Below are 17,021 nucleotides of genomic sequence, written 5' to 3'. Positions count from 1 at the left end.
TCAGAAAATTGAAGACTGACTCTGGTCTGTTCATGGGCTTTCAACAAAAGAATCGGGAGCTAACAACTTCATGTCAGCATAATTCCTACTAAAGCTTTTAAAATGATCTGAAAGTTCTGGCTGAACAGACCCACTAACATGATATTAGCCTGTGAAAGTTGTCCTTTAGAGTTGTTATTATCATGCATTGATATTGATATCATTAGTTGTTATTATCATGCATTGATATTGATATTATCTCACAGATGCTGCAGATTGTCTCTGTGTTTTCTTTTGAATCTTAACTGGCGGTTAGCCTCGCCTGTCAGGGTCCAGGTGAGTCGGTGATGTGAAAATGGCGTTTAAAAGTTACGAACCTCTGTGCAGTCGCACCTCCGGCAGCAAGATGGCGTCCAGGAACCTCTGCTGCCTCTCCACTTTCAGTTTCAGGCGAGAGTTTTGCAGCTCGTACTCGGCCAGCGTCTCCTCCGGCAGAGCCAGCGTCTCCTCGGCTGCTGCAGTTTGTTGCCGCATCACCTGCGATCTCAGCTCGCAGAGTTCAGACATCTTCACAAACTTGGTCCTCTACTTCCTGCCGTCTGCAAGATATCCGACGTTTTGCTGCTTTGACACAAAGAAAAACAGACTCAGAAATGAGTTTTTGTTTATTTTCTTCCTCGGCTGATGATTCTGATTCTGAGAATGTTGTTCTTTAAAACCACTGTAGTCCAGTCTAGAAGTCTGCTGCAATGATGTGAGTTAATTGAAGTACACCGGCACACTGGTGAACTGACCGATGCAGAGAGTATCTGGGGCAGTGAGCTGACCAAGAGCAATGTCAGAGGAAGACCTTTATACAGTAACTATAGACGGTATGTAAATAGGCAGAGAACAAAAGGTGAGGGAAGCTATTGTGACGCAGTGATCAGGTCGGATGCCATTCGGAATGGGAACAAAAGGCATGAAAAGTGTTTGTGTTCACGCCCACAGGATTAAAGGCCAGGGCCAGACCACAGGATGGTCCAGTCAATTAGCGAGTCTAAATCATTTTTTCCCAGGTCCCGCAGGATTTTAGCCCAAATTTGCTCATCTGTTGGGCTCATTTCAACGCCAACTGTTTTATCAACCTAACAAAATACAATGCCGGTTCCACAAAGACATTTTGTAAATGATGCTGCTGTCCCCACATTGTCTGCACTAACGTCTAATCCCTGACCAGTTAGTGATTTTTTGTCTCTGTCTCATCAAGACGATAACATTTTCAGAAGTTGTAAAGTTTTTCATTGCTACCGCTGATAATGTTACAGGTACGGGAGGGCACCACTTAAACAGCTTATGCTCTCTCTTTAAACAGGAGAAATGATTGAGACAGAGAAACTCCACGTCTGTTTGTCTTCTCGCTCAGCAGAAAGAGGGAGGAGGATTTAATAAAACATGTGCACTTTAAACCCATTGTTTTACTGTCAGTACATGTACGCTCAGTGTTCTCCATGTTAAAAATCATCATTCAGCAAATACTATTATAGGCTTTATTTGATTAAATAAATCAAAATGACAATAACCAATGTTTTTACACTGTAGATTGTTTTCTTCCAACTGAAAATAACACATAGCTTATAGTACAAATTACATACGGTTCCTAAGTGCATGTTTCCTCCTTCAACTTAAATCCTTTACTGAAATGCATGAGCTGCAAGCAACAGGTGACGTCACCAGGCGCGAAAATACAGCTTCTACACCATAGATATAGAAATGTAGATGCCGCGTTTGCCATCTGGCGATACGCCAGCGGAGCCGCCTTATTGGTAGGGGCAACAGAGTGGGAGCGCCCGGGAGTGAGACAGCAGACCGCAGCGAATATGCCAGCCTCATGTGCTGCTTTTGAGTAGAAAATCGACAAGGTGGGATAACCTTTCACAGGTATAAGTGGCAGTTTCATTGTATTGAACTGTTTAGAGTTAGTGATCGTAAAATGTTGCTTCAAACTGTCATCAAAATGAGCTGACACTGTGGTGGTGATCTAACGCTAGTAACCTCACATCACCAGCCTCTTACTCCAGCTTAGCTAGCTTACTGAGTATATAACTAAAGTAAAGTTAAACGTGATATTTTGATCTTTTTGTATAATTTAGTTAATAAAAATGTTCAGAGGAGTGTGTTTACGTTAGCTACGTCTAGTAAGCTATGTTTATGCTGCTAACTTTGGCTTAATGCACTAGCTGCATCATTCAGCAACTGTTAATGCTACGGCTTGCTGATGGCTTTGTTTTTTGTCAAAGGTTCCCGAGTGATCCTGAAGTTAGGAAAGCCTGGGCCATAGCTGCCAGGAGGAAGGATTTTAAGCCCACTGAGACCACGGTTCTCTACAGCTGTCATTTCAAGGCAGAGGACTTTGACAGAACTGGGCAAACCATGCTTAGCAAGGACTATGTTTAGTTTTCAGTTTTCCCGGCTATCCAAACTTTCATTAGCTGTCACTGTCACAGTTGACTTTAAATCTTTTTATGTGTTATTAAACACCTTTATAAACACATTGGTGAAGAAAAATGTTGGTAAGGAATTTATTCCCAGATTTTCATAATATTCCCTGACATTTTTATTGTGTTTATTGTGTTGCTTGTGTTATTTTATTATGCTGTCATTATGTGGCATTGTGTGTTATGTGGTATTATTTTAATCATTCTCAACTTAATATTTTACATTTTATACTGATTGCTTGTGGATGCACCTATGTACGCAGGTCTCCTGAAAATAAGATCTTGATCTCAATGGGACTTACCTGATTAAATAAAGGTTGAATGAATGTGTATATTATAATGAGTTTTGTATTCCATATCTGAATTAATGAAGATGAAAATGATGTTCTGTGTAGGCCAACCCAAGAGTGCTGAAAAATAAATGATTCCTACAGGTGACAACGTGGGCAAGCTTAAGTGTGCTGTGGAAACGGAACAACAAACTTAGGTCTTTCACATGTTGTGAAGAGGGAAAAAAATAGGATTTATCACGTGTCTTGGGTGTGTACGGATGAACTGACTGGGTGTTCTCTTAACTGGAGTCTGGGGAAAAAATAGTTTTGTTCTATTTATTATTGGATTGATATTATTATTATTAATAGAATAACAAGCAACCAGGTGGCTTCATAGGCTGACAATACAATGGATATAGAAATCTATATATTTGGAGACACTCAAGTTGAAATTGTCAATATTCTTTTACATTTGATGTTCCCTATTCATTAGACAGTAGCCTGCATATCCCTGAGAGGTAAGTTGTGGCTATTCAGGGGGTGTTTTGATATTTAGAGCTGATTAGACCCACCATCAGTATCTGAATTTAATTCCAATAAGTAACCAGTATCATATTCAAGTTCTCGCGTTTATAACAAGTCAAATTTCTTGAAAATCGGTTCAGGATTAAGCAAGTGACAGTCGGTTTACTCTGGGGTTACTGGGGTTACAACGTTTAGAACGTTAGCTTCCGCCCTGTGCAATATGGCGGACCGACAGACGCATAGTGGCGATGTACGGCAATAGCGAACGCGGCATCTACGTTTCTATATCTATGTTCTACACTGTACACATATATGTCCACATCTTCATAAAACAAGCTTAATACCGGACATTAAAACATTCAGCGACATGTTAACATACTGCACTTCAGTTACTTTTCTTAATCTACTATTCCACCAACCTGTAAACAGGAGAAATGAATGAGACAGAGAAACTCCACGTCTGTTTGTCTTCTCGCTCAGCAGAAAGAGGAAAGCTGCAAAGCGGACCAAACTGACGTAAAGCCCCCGGGGCCCAGTAGACGCCACAGTGCCCCCTGCTGGTGATCACATGTTAATTACTCCTGATATGTACATGACATATTTTAGTGCAAAGTTGGTGGAAACAGGTTGAACACCCCTTAACAAATACTCAAGAAAGGATGAATTATGAAATTACAAAAACAACCACAAATGTGATCACACTTTAGTGGGCATCACAATAGATAATAGATAACATTCCGGTTCCGGCGCCGACGCGAGTGGCAGCCTTTCAGCAGCTCCGTGTATGTCCGCGTTTGTTGTTGTTATTTGTTTGTTAAGTTGTATCGTTTTGTAGCTGATCTGTATCCGTGTGCTACCTGATTATGGATCTTCACCCGCTGAAACGCGTTTACTCGAGAAATCAACTTCTTGCTCTGAAAACCAAGTCTCGTGTCGGCGTGGTTCCACATTTACCTGACGAGGTGAGGAGACCGTACCGAGGCTGCAGAGCAGGTGTTACGGATTAACTGGTTTCCGTGTTAACTGGTGACCTTTGTTTGTAAACGTCGGGCATCTGCAACAGCAGATGTTCTAATCACGGCGAGGGGACGCAGCTGACCTCGCAAACGCCTGAATGACTATTATTAAATCTCTCTTACAATTTTCTTTTTTCGGGCTCGAAATAAAATGCTGCTTAGGACCCCAATTTGGCCAGGGGCGGACCTGGGCGTGACGTAACTTCACATTCTCTATTGTGATGCCCACTAAAGTGTTATCACATTTGTGGTAGTTTTTGTAATTTCATAATTCATCCTTTTTTTTGAGTATTTGTTAAGGGGTGTTCAGCCTGTTTCCACCAACGTTGCACTAAAATATTTCATGTACATATCAGGAGTAATTAACATGTGATCACCAGCAGGGGGCAGTGTGGCGTCTACTAGGCCCCAGGGGCTTTACGTCAGTTTGGTCCGCTTTGCAGCTTTCCTCTTTCTACTGAGTGAGAAGACAAACAGACGTGGAGTTTCTCTGTCTCATTCATTTCTCCTGTTTACAGGTTGGTGGAATAGTAGATTAAGAAAAGTAATTGAAGTACAGTATATTAACATGTCGCTGAATGTTTTAATGTCCGGTACTAAGCTTGTTTTATGAAGATGTGGACATATATGTGTACAGTGTAAAAGCAGTATTTTCGCGCCTGATGACGTCACCTGTTGCTACCCGAGTCACGTCAGTCAGAGTTTTATTTTCTGCTCCTCGAACATTTTTATGAAGTCTTTATATTTTTCAAACGTGTTTGTGTAAAGGTTTAAAAATTGTGATTTCATGTACTGTAAAAAAGGTTAAAAGCTAAAGTTAAATACTCATTTTATATATTCTAAAATTGGTTAAAAACAAGTTGAAAATCTGTCAGCTCATGCATTTCTGGAAGAGTAAAGGATTTAAGTTGGATGAGGAAAATGCACTTAGGAACCGTATGTAATTTGTAGTATAAGCTAGATGTTATTTTCAGTTGGAAGAAAACAACCTACAGTGTAAAAACATTGGTTATTGTCATTTTGATTTATTTAATCAAATAAAGCCTACAATAGTATTTGTTGAATGATGAGAAATTGTATCTCATTTTGAAGTTGTGTTTTTTTTATATGGAGAACACTGAGTGTACATGTACTGACAGTGCACATGTTTTATTAAATCCTCCTCCCTCTTTCTGCTGAGCGAGAAGACAAACAGACGTGGAGTTTCTCTGTCTCATTCATTTCTCCTGTTTACAGAGAGAGCATAAAGGCTGGCACACACTACAGGATTCTTCAAACCTTCACAGATTTAGAGACCACACACTTGATGATAACAAAAGACAGATCACACAAGATCTCTCTCTTCTGATCTTATAGTGTGTGCTGTGCACTACGGAGTACACCACACACTGACCGATTCTTCAGCAGAGTTTCAGGGTCTTCACGCTCAATATTCCAAATCTCGCATAGTCAAACGTGACTTTTTTGTTTGTTTTTACATCCTCTTCCCTCAGTCAGCTGACTCAGCTCACGTCTTGATTGGCTTTTGTTCCGGTACACGTGGCATAATAATAATAACAATAATAATCATAATAATAATAATGATAACAATTTAGCACTTGGGTTACAATACAAATTCACGAAAAAGGTACAGAAATGAAAATCCCTAAATGCCACTGTGTGTGTCATCTAGCCAATGACAGGCAGAATAATAAAAATCACTTCAGTGTCATTGTTAACAAAGTAAAATAATAAAGTAGTGATGCCCTCTTGTCCGGGTGGGGAATTGAACCCCCCGGTCTCCTGCATGTCAGACGGGGACAATAACCACTCGGCCATCGGAAATTGTGTACTTTTCTTATGGTTTGGGCTCATTGTCAACTCCGACTGCTGACAGAGAGCCTACTCGGTTGAAACCCGCATCAGTGAGCTCAGTTATAGCCTAGTAACGGTGCATTTTATTGTCAGTAATGGTAACGGCGTTGTAACGGGGGAAACAATTTTTTTTTGATTACTCAATACTGATAAAAGTAACACTGTTTATTTATAACGGCGTTATTCCCATCACTGGACATTACACACAGTGCGTGCTCGGCTCCTCTCGGAGCACCCCACACACTACAGGATATCTAGTCGCAAATATTACACATGTTCATTATTTACAATCTCGCCTTCCGAGCCGATCGGACTGGACAAAATCACTTAACACACCCCACACCACAGGAAAATCAGACACGATGACGTTTGCAAACATCAGACAATCGGGCCTTTGCTGGCTTTGATCGGAAGGGGGAGATGGGACAAAAATCGGCCCGATTATCCTGTAGTGTGTACCAGCCTTAAGCTGTTTATGTGGTGCCCGCCGGTACCTGTAATATTATCAGCGGTAGCAATGAAAAACTTTACAACTTCCTAAAAATGTTATCGTCTTGATGAGACAGAGACAAAAAATCACTAACTGGTCACAGAGTAGATGTTAGTCTAGACAATGTGGGGACAGCAGCATCCTTTACAAACTTTCTTTGTTGAACCGGCATTGTATTTTGTCAGGTTGATAAAACAGTCGGCGTTGGGCTAAAATCCTGCGGAACCTGGGAAAAAGTGATTCAGACTTGCTAATTGACTGGACCATCCTGTGGTCTGGCCCTGGCCTTTAATCCTGTGGGCGTGAACACAAACACTTTTCATGCCTTTTGTTCCCATTCCGAATGGCATCCAACCTGATCACTGTGTCACAATAGCTTCCCTCACCTTTTGTTCTCTGCCTGTTTACATACCGTCTGTAGTCACTGTGTAAAGGTCTTCCTCTGACATTGCTCTTGGTCAGCTCACTGCCCCAGATGCTCTCTGCATGGGCCAGTTCACCAGTGTGCCGGTGAACTTCAATTAACTCACATCATTGCAGCAGACTTCTAGACTGGACTACAGTGGTTTTAAAGAACAACATTCTCAAAATCAGAATCATCAGCCAAGGAAGAAAATAAACAAAAACTCATTTCTGAGTCTATTTTTCTTTGGGTCAAAGCAGCAAAACACCGGATCTCTTGCAGACGGCAGGAAGTGGAGGACCAAGTTTGTGAAGATGTCTGAACTCTGCGAGCTGAGATCGCAGGTGTGTTGGCGACAAACTGCAGCCGCTGAGGAGACGATGGCTCTGCCAGAGGAGACGCTGGCCGAGTACGAGCTGCAAAACTCTCGCCTGAAACTGAAGGTGGAGAGGCAGCAGAGGCTCCTGGACGCCATCTTGCTGCCGGAGGTGCGACCCTATCTAGAAAACTATAGAAGAAGTTGGTCATGTGACCACATATTTTTGAAGAGGCATCCATTTCGCTCATCCTGCAAAGAAGGGAGACACATGGCTTGAGAGTTAAGCACATTTAAGTTCAAAAAACATTTTTTTGCCCTCCAAAGTAAAATTTCTATGATCAAGGTTTTTTGATTGCTGTGCTTGAACAATTATAGAAAACTTTGAAAACAGTTCACACGGGTTTTAGTACTTTAGTAAGCTACACCATGAGTCTATACAGTTAGCATGATGTTAGCTCAAAACAGCTGGGGGGTGCATTTTTTTCAAAATGGTGGGCTTGGGGTAATTTGTGCCAAAGGGCCTTGGGGTAAGTTGTGACAGTGGCACAACTTGTGATTATATACTATATATTACTTTATTGTATTTTATTGTTATTGTACATTGTCTTCTTACCTTTGATCACTAAAACTATTCAGATTCAGATGAAGATGATTTGCAGGTGCTCATTTTGGACTTTTTATTTTGTTCTGGGTATGTGTTCATATGGCGCTAGGCCTCGTTATAGAAAAGTGGCCTGTGATCTTGTTAAAATAAGAAATAAATGTTAAATAAATAATTTTGTATTGAATTTGTTTTGCTTTTATATAGCATTATCATTTGTGAGATTAAAATGATCTGTTTTACTTCAATTATCAATGGCATAATTTACCCCAGTGTAAATAATGGCACAATTTACCCCACACCGGGGGCAAGTTGTGCCACAAAACCACTTTTTTTTCAAAAGCTATATTTCTCAAACAGTTTATATAAGATCCAAAGTGATTGTTCCCAGGGATGCACAACATCCTAAACTACACTACTCACAAAAAGTTAGGGATATTTGGCTTTCGGGTGAAATTTACGGAAAATGTAAAAAGTTCACGCTACAGTGATATTATATCATGAAAGTAGGGCATTTAAGTAGAAGCATACACTGGTGATTTCCTCATCTCAAACAATGTCATGAAACAAAAGCCAACAACAGTGGTGGGTATACCACAACAAAAAATGTCAATGTCTCAATAACTTGTCATGTGCCCTTGAGCATCAATTACAGCTTGACAACAACGTTTCATGCTGTTCACAAGTCGACTTATTGTCTGCTGAGGCATGGCGTCCCATTCTTCTTGAAGGGCGGACCTCAGGACATTGAGGTTCTGGGGTACAGAGCTCCGAGCCTCTACACGGCGACTCAGCTGATCCCATAGGTTTTCTATGGGATGCAGGTCTGGAGAAAGTGCAGGCCACTCCATTTGAGGTACCCCAGTCTCCAGCAGCCGTTCCATAATTATGCAACCTCGATGAGCTGGAGCATTGTCGTCCATGAAGATGAAATTAGGCCTTTGTTGTTCATGCAGGGGCACAATGACTGGATTAATGATGTTATTCAGGTAGCATGGGCTTGTCACTGTACCATTCACAAAGTGTAGGGCAGTTCTGTGCTGACTAGACTCACCTGCCCACACAGTAACACCACCACCACCAAAGGCTCGTCTGGTGACAACAGTGGCTGATGCATAGGGCTCTCCTTGACGTCTCCAACATCGTTGGCGGCCATCATTTCTGCTCAACATGAATCGGCTTTCATCAGAGAACAGCACTGAGGCCCACTGGTCCCTCGTCCAGCGTACATGCTCCCTGGCCCATGCAAGACGATGACACCTGTGCCTGGTGGTGTGGTCAGGTACCCTTGCAGGTCATCTAGCACGCAGAACATGCTGATGTAAATGGTTTCGAATGGTCTGACGTGACACTTGGGTGCCTCTCACCTCCCTTAACCCTCCTATTATGTTTGGGGTCAATTTGACCCCAATCAATGTTTAACGTCTCTAAATAAATGCTTAGCATCATTTTTTTTGCTTCATATTTTATGACTTTTCCTAATTTAATGGATACTATCTTGTAATCATGAAATTCACATGATGATATGTTTTCAGTGTCCTGTACGCATTTTGTATGCATCGGTGGTGTTTGGGGTCAATTTGACCCCAGGCTGTTTTAGGTGTAAAAACACCATTTTACACACATTTGTTTTGGTTTTTTTGATGATACTGAGGTCACTATAACATGCAATTTGATATTCTTCATAAAAGTTCCCTCTGCTTTAGGGCCCTAACCTAACATAACCATACCTGAAGTAGTACGGGAACCACTGACATGGGTGGATATGGGGGGAGATATTGGGGAGGGGAAAACATAATACCTACAACAACTTCGATATTTCCCGCGCTGTGAGGGTGAGGAAATATGGTTCCCATGAGGACATGAGGATAGTTCCCACCACATGGGGGGGGAGCAAACATATAGAAGCTTGCACAGCAGCCTTCTAAATCATTTCTCTTGTTGCTCTGTGTACTCTCACTTTATGCTCTCTCTCAGTTCAATATGAACGCGAAGCAAAGGTTTTCTGCCAGTGAGGTTTTGTCACAGCTCTTTGACAGTGAAGTGACACAGAGGAGAATGTGTCTGAGACAGAGGATCATGTTGAGGAGGACCCTGGTTATGAGGCATCCTCTGATGAGAATGAAACCCTCAGTTCTGACCCTCCTGTTGTCTCTCACCCACCAGCAGACACGTTACCTTCCAAAAATGGAGAGGTGTCATGGTCCCTCTCCCCACATGAACAACAGGGTAGACTCAGTGCTACTAATGTCATCAAAATGGTTCCAGGGCCCAGCAGACACGCTGTCAGCCATGTCCAAGACATAAAATCAGCATTTGAGCTCTTTGTAACACCATAAGTTGGAAAGGAAATACTTGTGATGACAAACTTAGAGGGGAGGTGTGTGTGTGGGGACAGTTGGAAAGACTTGGATGTGACCCATTTGCAGGCCTACATTGGGTTACTCACTCAGAAGTTGTGTTTCTTTTTCCTGGGGTCAAATTGACCCCGAACATAAGGCATGTTACTATCCTTGATAATAGAAATTGATTTTCTTTCCAAATGTTACAAATAACAGAAATCTGTTCTTAGAAATATTATTAAGCCATTAAAACACCAAAAATTTATTTCTTTCCAATTTTAGGTCAATCAGTGAGATTTTATGGTGATTTGCATATTTTTCCATAGTCGCGTAATAGGAATACTGGATGTATAAGTGGGGGTGGGGGGGAGTTATGTTTTATTTAAAGGACTATTTAGGTAGTCAACAAAGAAACCTAAAGTACCTGACACAAAAACTTTGGTAAAAATTTTAATTATAATAATTTTGTTGAGGTTTAAACTGCTGGTGTCAAATTGACCCCAAACATAAGGGGTGTTAGTAAAATTTGAACATAACAGGAGGGTTAAACGTGCCTGGAGTTGAGTGGCATTCATCATCCGGTTCCGCAGGGCACTGTTCACAATGAAGCGGTCATCAGTGTGGGATGTGGCCAAAGGACGACCACTTCTATGCCTTTCTGTGACTCTTCCAGTCTCTCTGTATCTCTGTTGCAACCTGCTGATGACACTCTGTGACACTCTAAGCTCAGTGGCCACTTCCGTCTGAGAACATCCTGTTTGAAGCCTCGCAATGGCGAGGTACTGTTGATCAATTGTTAGGTGTCGTCTTGGTCTCATGATGTCAAAATGTGAACAGCATGATGAGGCAGACTGTTTAAATACCAATTCTAATTGAAGCAGGAAATTTATTGGTTGATTCATGGATCAAACACCTGTTGTGAATTTTGCCATTAAGCTCCTTGTTAGAGAACAGCAACTTGTGCAAAAAGTACTGAAACACTGAACAGTTGGACATGTGCATTCAAAAGTTTACAGAAGGTCACATTAAGTTCACCTGTAAAGGTTATAATGCATTATAGGTTCATCCTGAAATTTCACCCGAAAGCCGAATATCCCTAACTTTTTGTGAGTAGTGTATATGTGCATATTTTAGTTGGAGGCATTACTGTAATCCCCTTGCTTTAAAGGCACTTTAAGTAAAAATTGGCACTATTTACCCCACTCTCCCCTACAACTCCGAGTCATGCCACCCGCAGAAATTTTCTGATGACTCTGCTGTTGTTGGGTGTATAAGTGTTGGAAGGAAAGGGGAGTACAGAGCAGTGGTGGATAACTTTGTGGAGTGGGCTGGACGCAATCACCTGAGGCTGAATGTAAACAAGACCAGAGAGATGGTGATCGACTTCAGGAAGAAGAGGACAGCTTCACAGTCACTGTGCATTCTAGGAGATGATGTGGAGGAGGCGGAGGACTACAAGTACCTGGGCGTGAAAATCAACAACAGACTGGACTGGAAATCCAACACCGAAGCTGTCTACAAGAAGGGGATGAGCAGACTCGACTTCCTGAGGAAGCTGAGATCCTTCAATGTGTGCAGCAAGATGTTGGAGATGTGCTACCAGTCTGTTGTGGCCAGCGTACTCTTCTTTTCCATGGTTTGTTGGTGGAGCAGCATAGGAGACAGTGACACCAACAGACTCAATAAACTTAGCAGGAGGGCTGGCTCCGTGATTGGCTGCAAACTGGACACTGTGGAGGCTGTGGTGGAGAGGAGGACACTGAACAAACTGTTATGCATCATGGATAACCCCGACCACCCTCTCCACCACACACTGGACAGACAGCGGAGCTCCTTCTCCAATAGACTGTTACAACTCCGCTGTCGAAGGGACAGATACAGGAAATCATTCCTGCCACAAGCCATCACACTGTACAATAACTCACACCTGTCTGACAGACTCACAACTCTGTAGTGAAGTGTTCTGTTTTTAACACTCCAGTACTCAGAACCTTACTTGTTTATTTTATTTTATTATCCATTATTCAGCACCTTAACTGTTTATTTATTATCCATCACCCAGCACCTTAACTGTTTATTTATTGGAAGTGATGATTCCAAGGGGCTGAATCAAGTCGGACAGTTCCCGAATCCCAGTACCGGGTGTCGGGTTCTGCCACTTGGTTTCCTGGTTTCATGGTTTCAAGCTTACCCTGTGCCATACTATCTACTATCTGTATATTTCCTTTTTCATATTAATCATTACCATCGGTATATCTCACATTTCAACATCTCATATTCTTAGGTTAGTTTATTGTATATACTTAGCCCGTTTTGTCTTAAGTGTATATATTTAGTATATTTAGTCTCTTCTGTATATACTTCTTAATTTTAATTTTATTTTATGTTTTTTATTGACAATGCTGCTGTAATGTGGGAATTTCCCAGTTTGGGATAAATACAGTCTATCTATCTATCTATCTATCTATCTATCTATCTATCACAATACAATGCTGGTTCCACAAAGAAATTTTGTAAAGGATGCTGCTGTCCCCACATTGTCTGGACTAATGTCTACTCTGTGACCAGTCAGTGATTTTTTTGTCTCTGTCTCATCAAGACAATAACATTTTCAGAAGTTGTGAAGTTTTTCATTGGTACCGTTGAAAACATTATAGCTGTTAACTTGCCTGTGATTGGCCTGACCGTATGCCACTCAGAAAACAGTCAACCAATCAGTGGAGGGGTGCTGATTCTCTCTTCTGATTGGCTAAACGAAGTGTGCTGCCGCAGCTCCAGGAGAAAGGCAAGAGAGAGGAGCTGTGAAACTATATTTAGCAGACCACAGGTACTCAAAACCACAGGTACATCTTGCAGGGAGATCAGCAGTTCCAATAAAACCCTGGAAAAGATGACAGCATGGGGCCTTTAATATGGAGTTGGTCCCTTTGCAGCAGCACAGCTTCCACTCCTTTGGGTGGCTTTCTACCAGATGTTGGAGTCTGTCTGTGGGAATTTGCATTTGTGAGGTCAGACACTGATGTTGGACCAGAGGGCCCGGCTCGCAATCTGAGGGGCCGAGGCCGAGCCCAGGAGCCAACTTTGGTTGCTGCTGCATAGGAGACCACAGAAACACAGGAAAAGTAGCCACACACACACTGTCTGCATTTGCACGTCAAACAGTTTATTTAGTAAACAGGCATTCATTACAGTAAACACTTTGCTGGAACTCGAATTCTCTCTGTATGAACACAACATATGTAACAAAATGTGTTGGGATGTGCTGCACCTCTAACATCAGCATTGACTCTGAAGCATCTCCTGCTGCTGCTCTCACTGACACACTCGTGTTTGCTTACATCTGTATGATGCTCGATGAAGATTCTCCCACACACACACACACTCACACACACACACACACACACACACAGGACTGCGTTTCTACAGGTTCTCTCCATTGTGGATTCTCATGTGTAGCTTGAGGTGTCCTTTATCAGTAAACCCTTTACCACAGAGTGAGCAGGGGAACGGCTTCTCTCCAGTGTGGATTCTCATGTGTCGCTTGAGGTGTACTTTATCAGTAAACCCTTTACCACAGAGTGAGCAGGGGAACGGCTTCTCTCCAGTGTGGATTCTCATGTGTCTGTTGAGGTCTCCTTTCTTGGTAAACTGTTTACCACAGAGTGAGCAGAGGAATGGTTTCTCTCCAGTGTGGATTCTCATGTGTAGCTCGAGAGGTCCTTTATCAGTAAACCCTTTGCCACAGAGTGAGCAGACGAACGGTTTCTCTCCAGTGTGGATTCTCATGTGTAGCTTGAGGGTTCCTTTCTGTGCAAACCCTTTACCACAGAGTGAGCATACAAATGGTTTCTCTCCAGTGTGGATTCTCATGTGTAGCTCGAGGGCTCCTTTGTTTGCAAACCCTTTACCACAGAGTGAGCAGGGGAACGGTTTCTCTTCAGTGTGGATTCTCATGTGTTGCTTGAGGTTTCCTTTTTGTGCAAACGCTGTACCACAGAGTGAGCAGGGGAACGGTTTCTCTCCAGTGTGGATTCTCATGTGTAGCTTGAGCTGTCCTTTACGTGCAAACCCTTTACCACAGAGTGAGCAGACGAATGGTTTCTCTCCAGTGTGGATTCTCATGTGTACCTTGAGGTGTCCTTTGTCAGTAAACCCTTTTCCACAGAGTGAGCAGACGAACGGTTTCTCTCCAGTGTGGATTCTCATGTGTTTCTTGAGGTGTCCTTTACGTGCAAACCCTTTACCACAGAGGGAGCAGACGAATGGTTTCTCTCCAGTGTGGATTCTCATGTGTAGCTTGAGGTGTTCTTTATGTGCAAACCCTTTACCACAGAGTGAGCAGATGAATGGTTTCTCTCCAGTGTGGATTCTCATGTGTAGCTTGAGGTGTCCTTTGTCAGTAAACCCTTTACCACAGAGTGAGCAAGGGAATGGTTTCTCTCCAGTGTGGATTCTCATGTGTCTGTTGAGGTCTCCTTTCTTGGTAAACTGTTTACCACAGAGTGAGCAGGGGATTTTACTCTTTCCTGTGTTCTTGGTCTTGGAGCAGGAAGCTGGTTTCTCTCCCACATCAGGACTGTCATGACTGAGAGGGACTTCACTCAGTGGGTTTGAACCTGACTGAGCTTCTCTGGTCTCATCCCAGTCATCACTGTCATCAGTCTCAGCCTCAGAGGAGGGTTCTGGGTTCCTGGCTCTTTCCTCTTCACCATCTTCTGCTTCCATCTGTCCAGTGAAGTGGCGGGTGTCTCTGCTCCACTCAGCTTCCTCTTCATCATCCTCACTCTTCACAGTGACAGCACTGAACGGCAGCTTGGTGATATCCTGAAGCTGCTCTCCCTGCTGATTGGTCCAGAGTTCCTCCTGTTCCTCCTTAATATGTGGGGACTCAAACTCCAGAGTGGGGGTCAGCTCAAGCTGCTCAGGGGGAACCTCTTCTTTACACACTACTGGAAAAAAACACAGATACACACATTTATGCTTGGAAGCTGACCTGAGCCTGTCAGCATCACTTTGTTACAATTGGCCATATAGTTCAATGTTTCTTGCATTATCCAATGTATTACATAGTTCAGGGCAGCTTGGCTGCTAAGCAGAGGACAGACAAAGCAAAAGCCATTTGTACTTTCTCTATCTTGTTAGTTAGGTCTGTTGCATTAGATACACGCCCAGTCAACATTCACACACATAGCAACACGCATTCTAGAGACAAGGCATGGACAGTGGTTGGCCTGTCCATGTCTGGGTAACTGGCCAATTATTCTCGGTTGCGTTTAAGTCCAACCTATGTACGGGGCAGGCCCCAGCCCAAGAACATAAATGTGTATCATTTCCTGATATCAGGGCTCTTTCTGACTGAGATCCTGCGGGAGCTCTGTCACACTGAGACCAGCACTGCCTTGCTTTATATGTGACCATGATAAATATTGCATCAGATAATCGAAGACTGACTCCGGTTTGTTCTTGGGCTTTCAACAAAAGAATCGGGTTAGGGAGCTAACAATTAGTGCCGGTGACCCGGATTGACTGACTCTGAGACCGTGTCCGATTGAGGACCGCCGGAGTCGATTGGAGGAGAAATTTTTTCAGACAATTCCAGGGCCCTAAAACAAAGGTAAAGCAGAAAACCTTTTTCCATCTTAACATGTAAAGTATCAAGCACATAGACTCACGTGAGGGGAGGTGAATAAGTGTCCTAGTCTAGTTTAAATTGGTTGAATCTAAAAATTTTATGGGACGCTAGAGTTTCCACTTAAAGTGATGCCGGATTATTGCCAAATAGTCCGATGCCGGATTAGTGCCAAATAGTCCGATGCCAGAAGACGTCCTGATGCCGCTGGGTGTGTTGTCAGAGAAAGTCTGGTGCCGGGGAAAGCCCGATGTAGGGAAAGGCCCTATGCCAGAGAAAGTCAGATGTCGGGAAAAGGTCCTGATGTCGGGAAAAATTTCTGATGTCGGGAAAAAGTTCTGATGTCGGGAAAAGGTTCTGATGTTGGGGAAAATCCTGATGCCACTAGGTGAAATTTCCTGTATTTCTGTAGACAACAGGCCTAAGGTTCTATAAGGACACAGGGAAAGTTTGTTATTTTTCATACCAATGTGGGGTGGTTTCCTACTTGATTGATATTTTTACTGTGCCTGTGGCAGTGTATCGAACAGTTGAGACTGGTCGAGAATTCCTGCCCTGACACAGATCTCAAGTAGTCCTGTAAGGGGGGCATTGGAATAGATTAGAACGGGGATTTTTTAGTTTAGGGTGTTGCAGAGGTGGTGAATTAAAACGAGTGGTTAGACTGGGAGAACCCCCAGCGATTGAGCGCACAGAGTACTAGGCTCCGTGTAGAAGCTTCTTAATCGGGTCCCCACTCGGGCGCTGAGCCATTCACCCTCTCTGACTAACACGTGTATGCATTTAATGATGTTGCAAAGTTATTGATAGATGGAAGGGAACATTGACTGAGGTTCGGACTGACTTAGGAATCTCTTATACTGACACTGACCCCGTGACCCCGACTGGGACACACTTAGACACGGAGAGCGCTGACAATGACCACACTAGAGTTGAAACCGTACCAGAGACTGGACAGACACCTGATGATGAAGATGTCGAGGAAGACTCCGCTATGGAGACTAGGCTGTAGAACCAGGGTGGCAGTAACCATATTGGTGACACTAACATTGATTATTGCAGTGCCTATTTTGTGGTGGGAGATCCAAACCTCCAAGTCCCACGCAACTAAGAA

The 17,021-nt window shown here is 42.9% G+C and overlaps 1 protein-coding gene across 2 annotated transcripts in view; it reads right to left on the bottom strand.

Annotated features, from left to right (window-relative positions):
- Positions 1–13,536: 13,536 nt before the first annotated feature.
- The window catches only part of LOC115369341 (gastrula zinc finger protein XlCGF57.1-like), a 60,544-nt gene continuing 57,059 nt past the window's right edge, over positions 13,537–17,021 (bottom strand). For both annotated transcript variants that reach the window (XM_030065930.1, XM_030065929.1), the window contains one exon: positions 13,537–15,227. In XM_030065930.1, the coding sequence (XP_029921790.1) occupies positions 13,699–15,227 (1,529 nt within the window). In that variant the 3' untranslated portion in view covers positions 13,537–13,698. The remainder of the gene's footprint in view (positions 15,228–17,021) is intronic.

The sequence above is a fragment of the Myripristis murdjan genome, chromosome 12, assembly GCF_902150065.1.
Source record: "Myripristis murdjan chromosome 12, fMyrMur1.1, whole genome shotgun sequence".
In the NCBI taxonomy this organism is placed as follows: Eukaryota; Metazoa; Chordata; class Actinopteri; order Holocentriformes; family Holocentridae; genus Myripristis; species Myripristis murdjan.
This window is presented reverse-complemented; position numbering and strand designations above follow the sequence as displayed.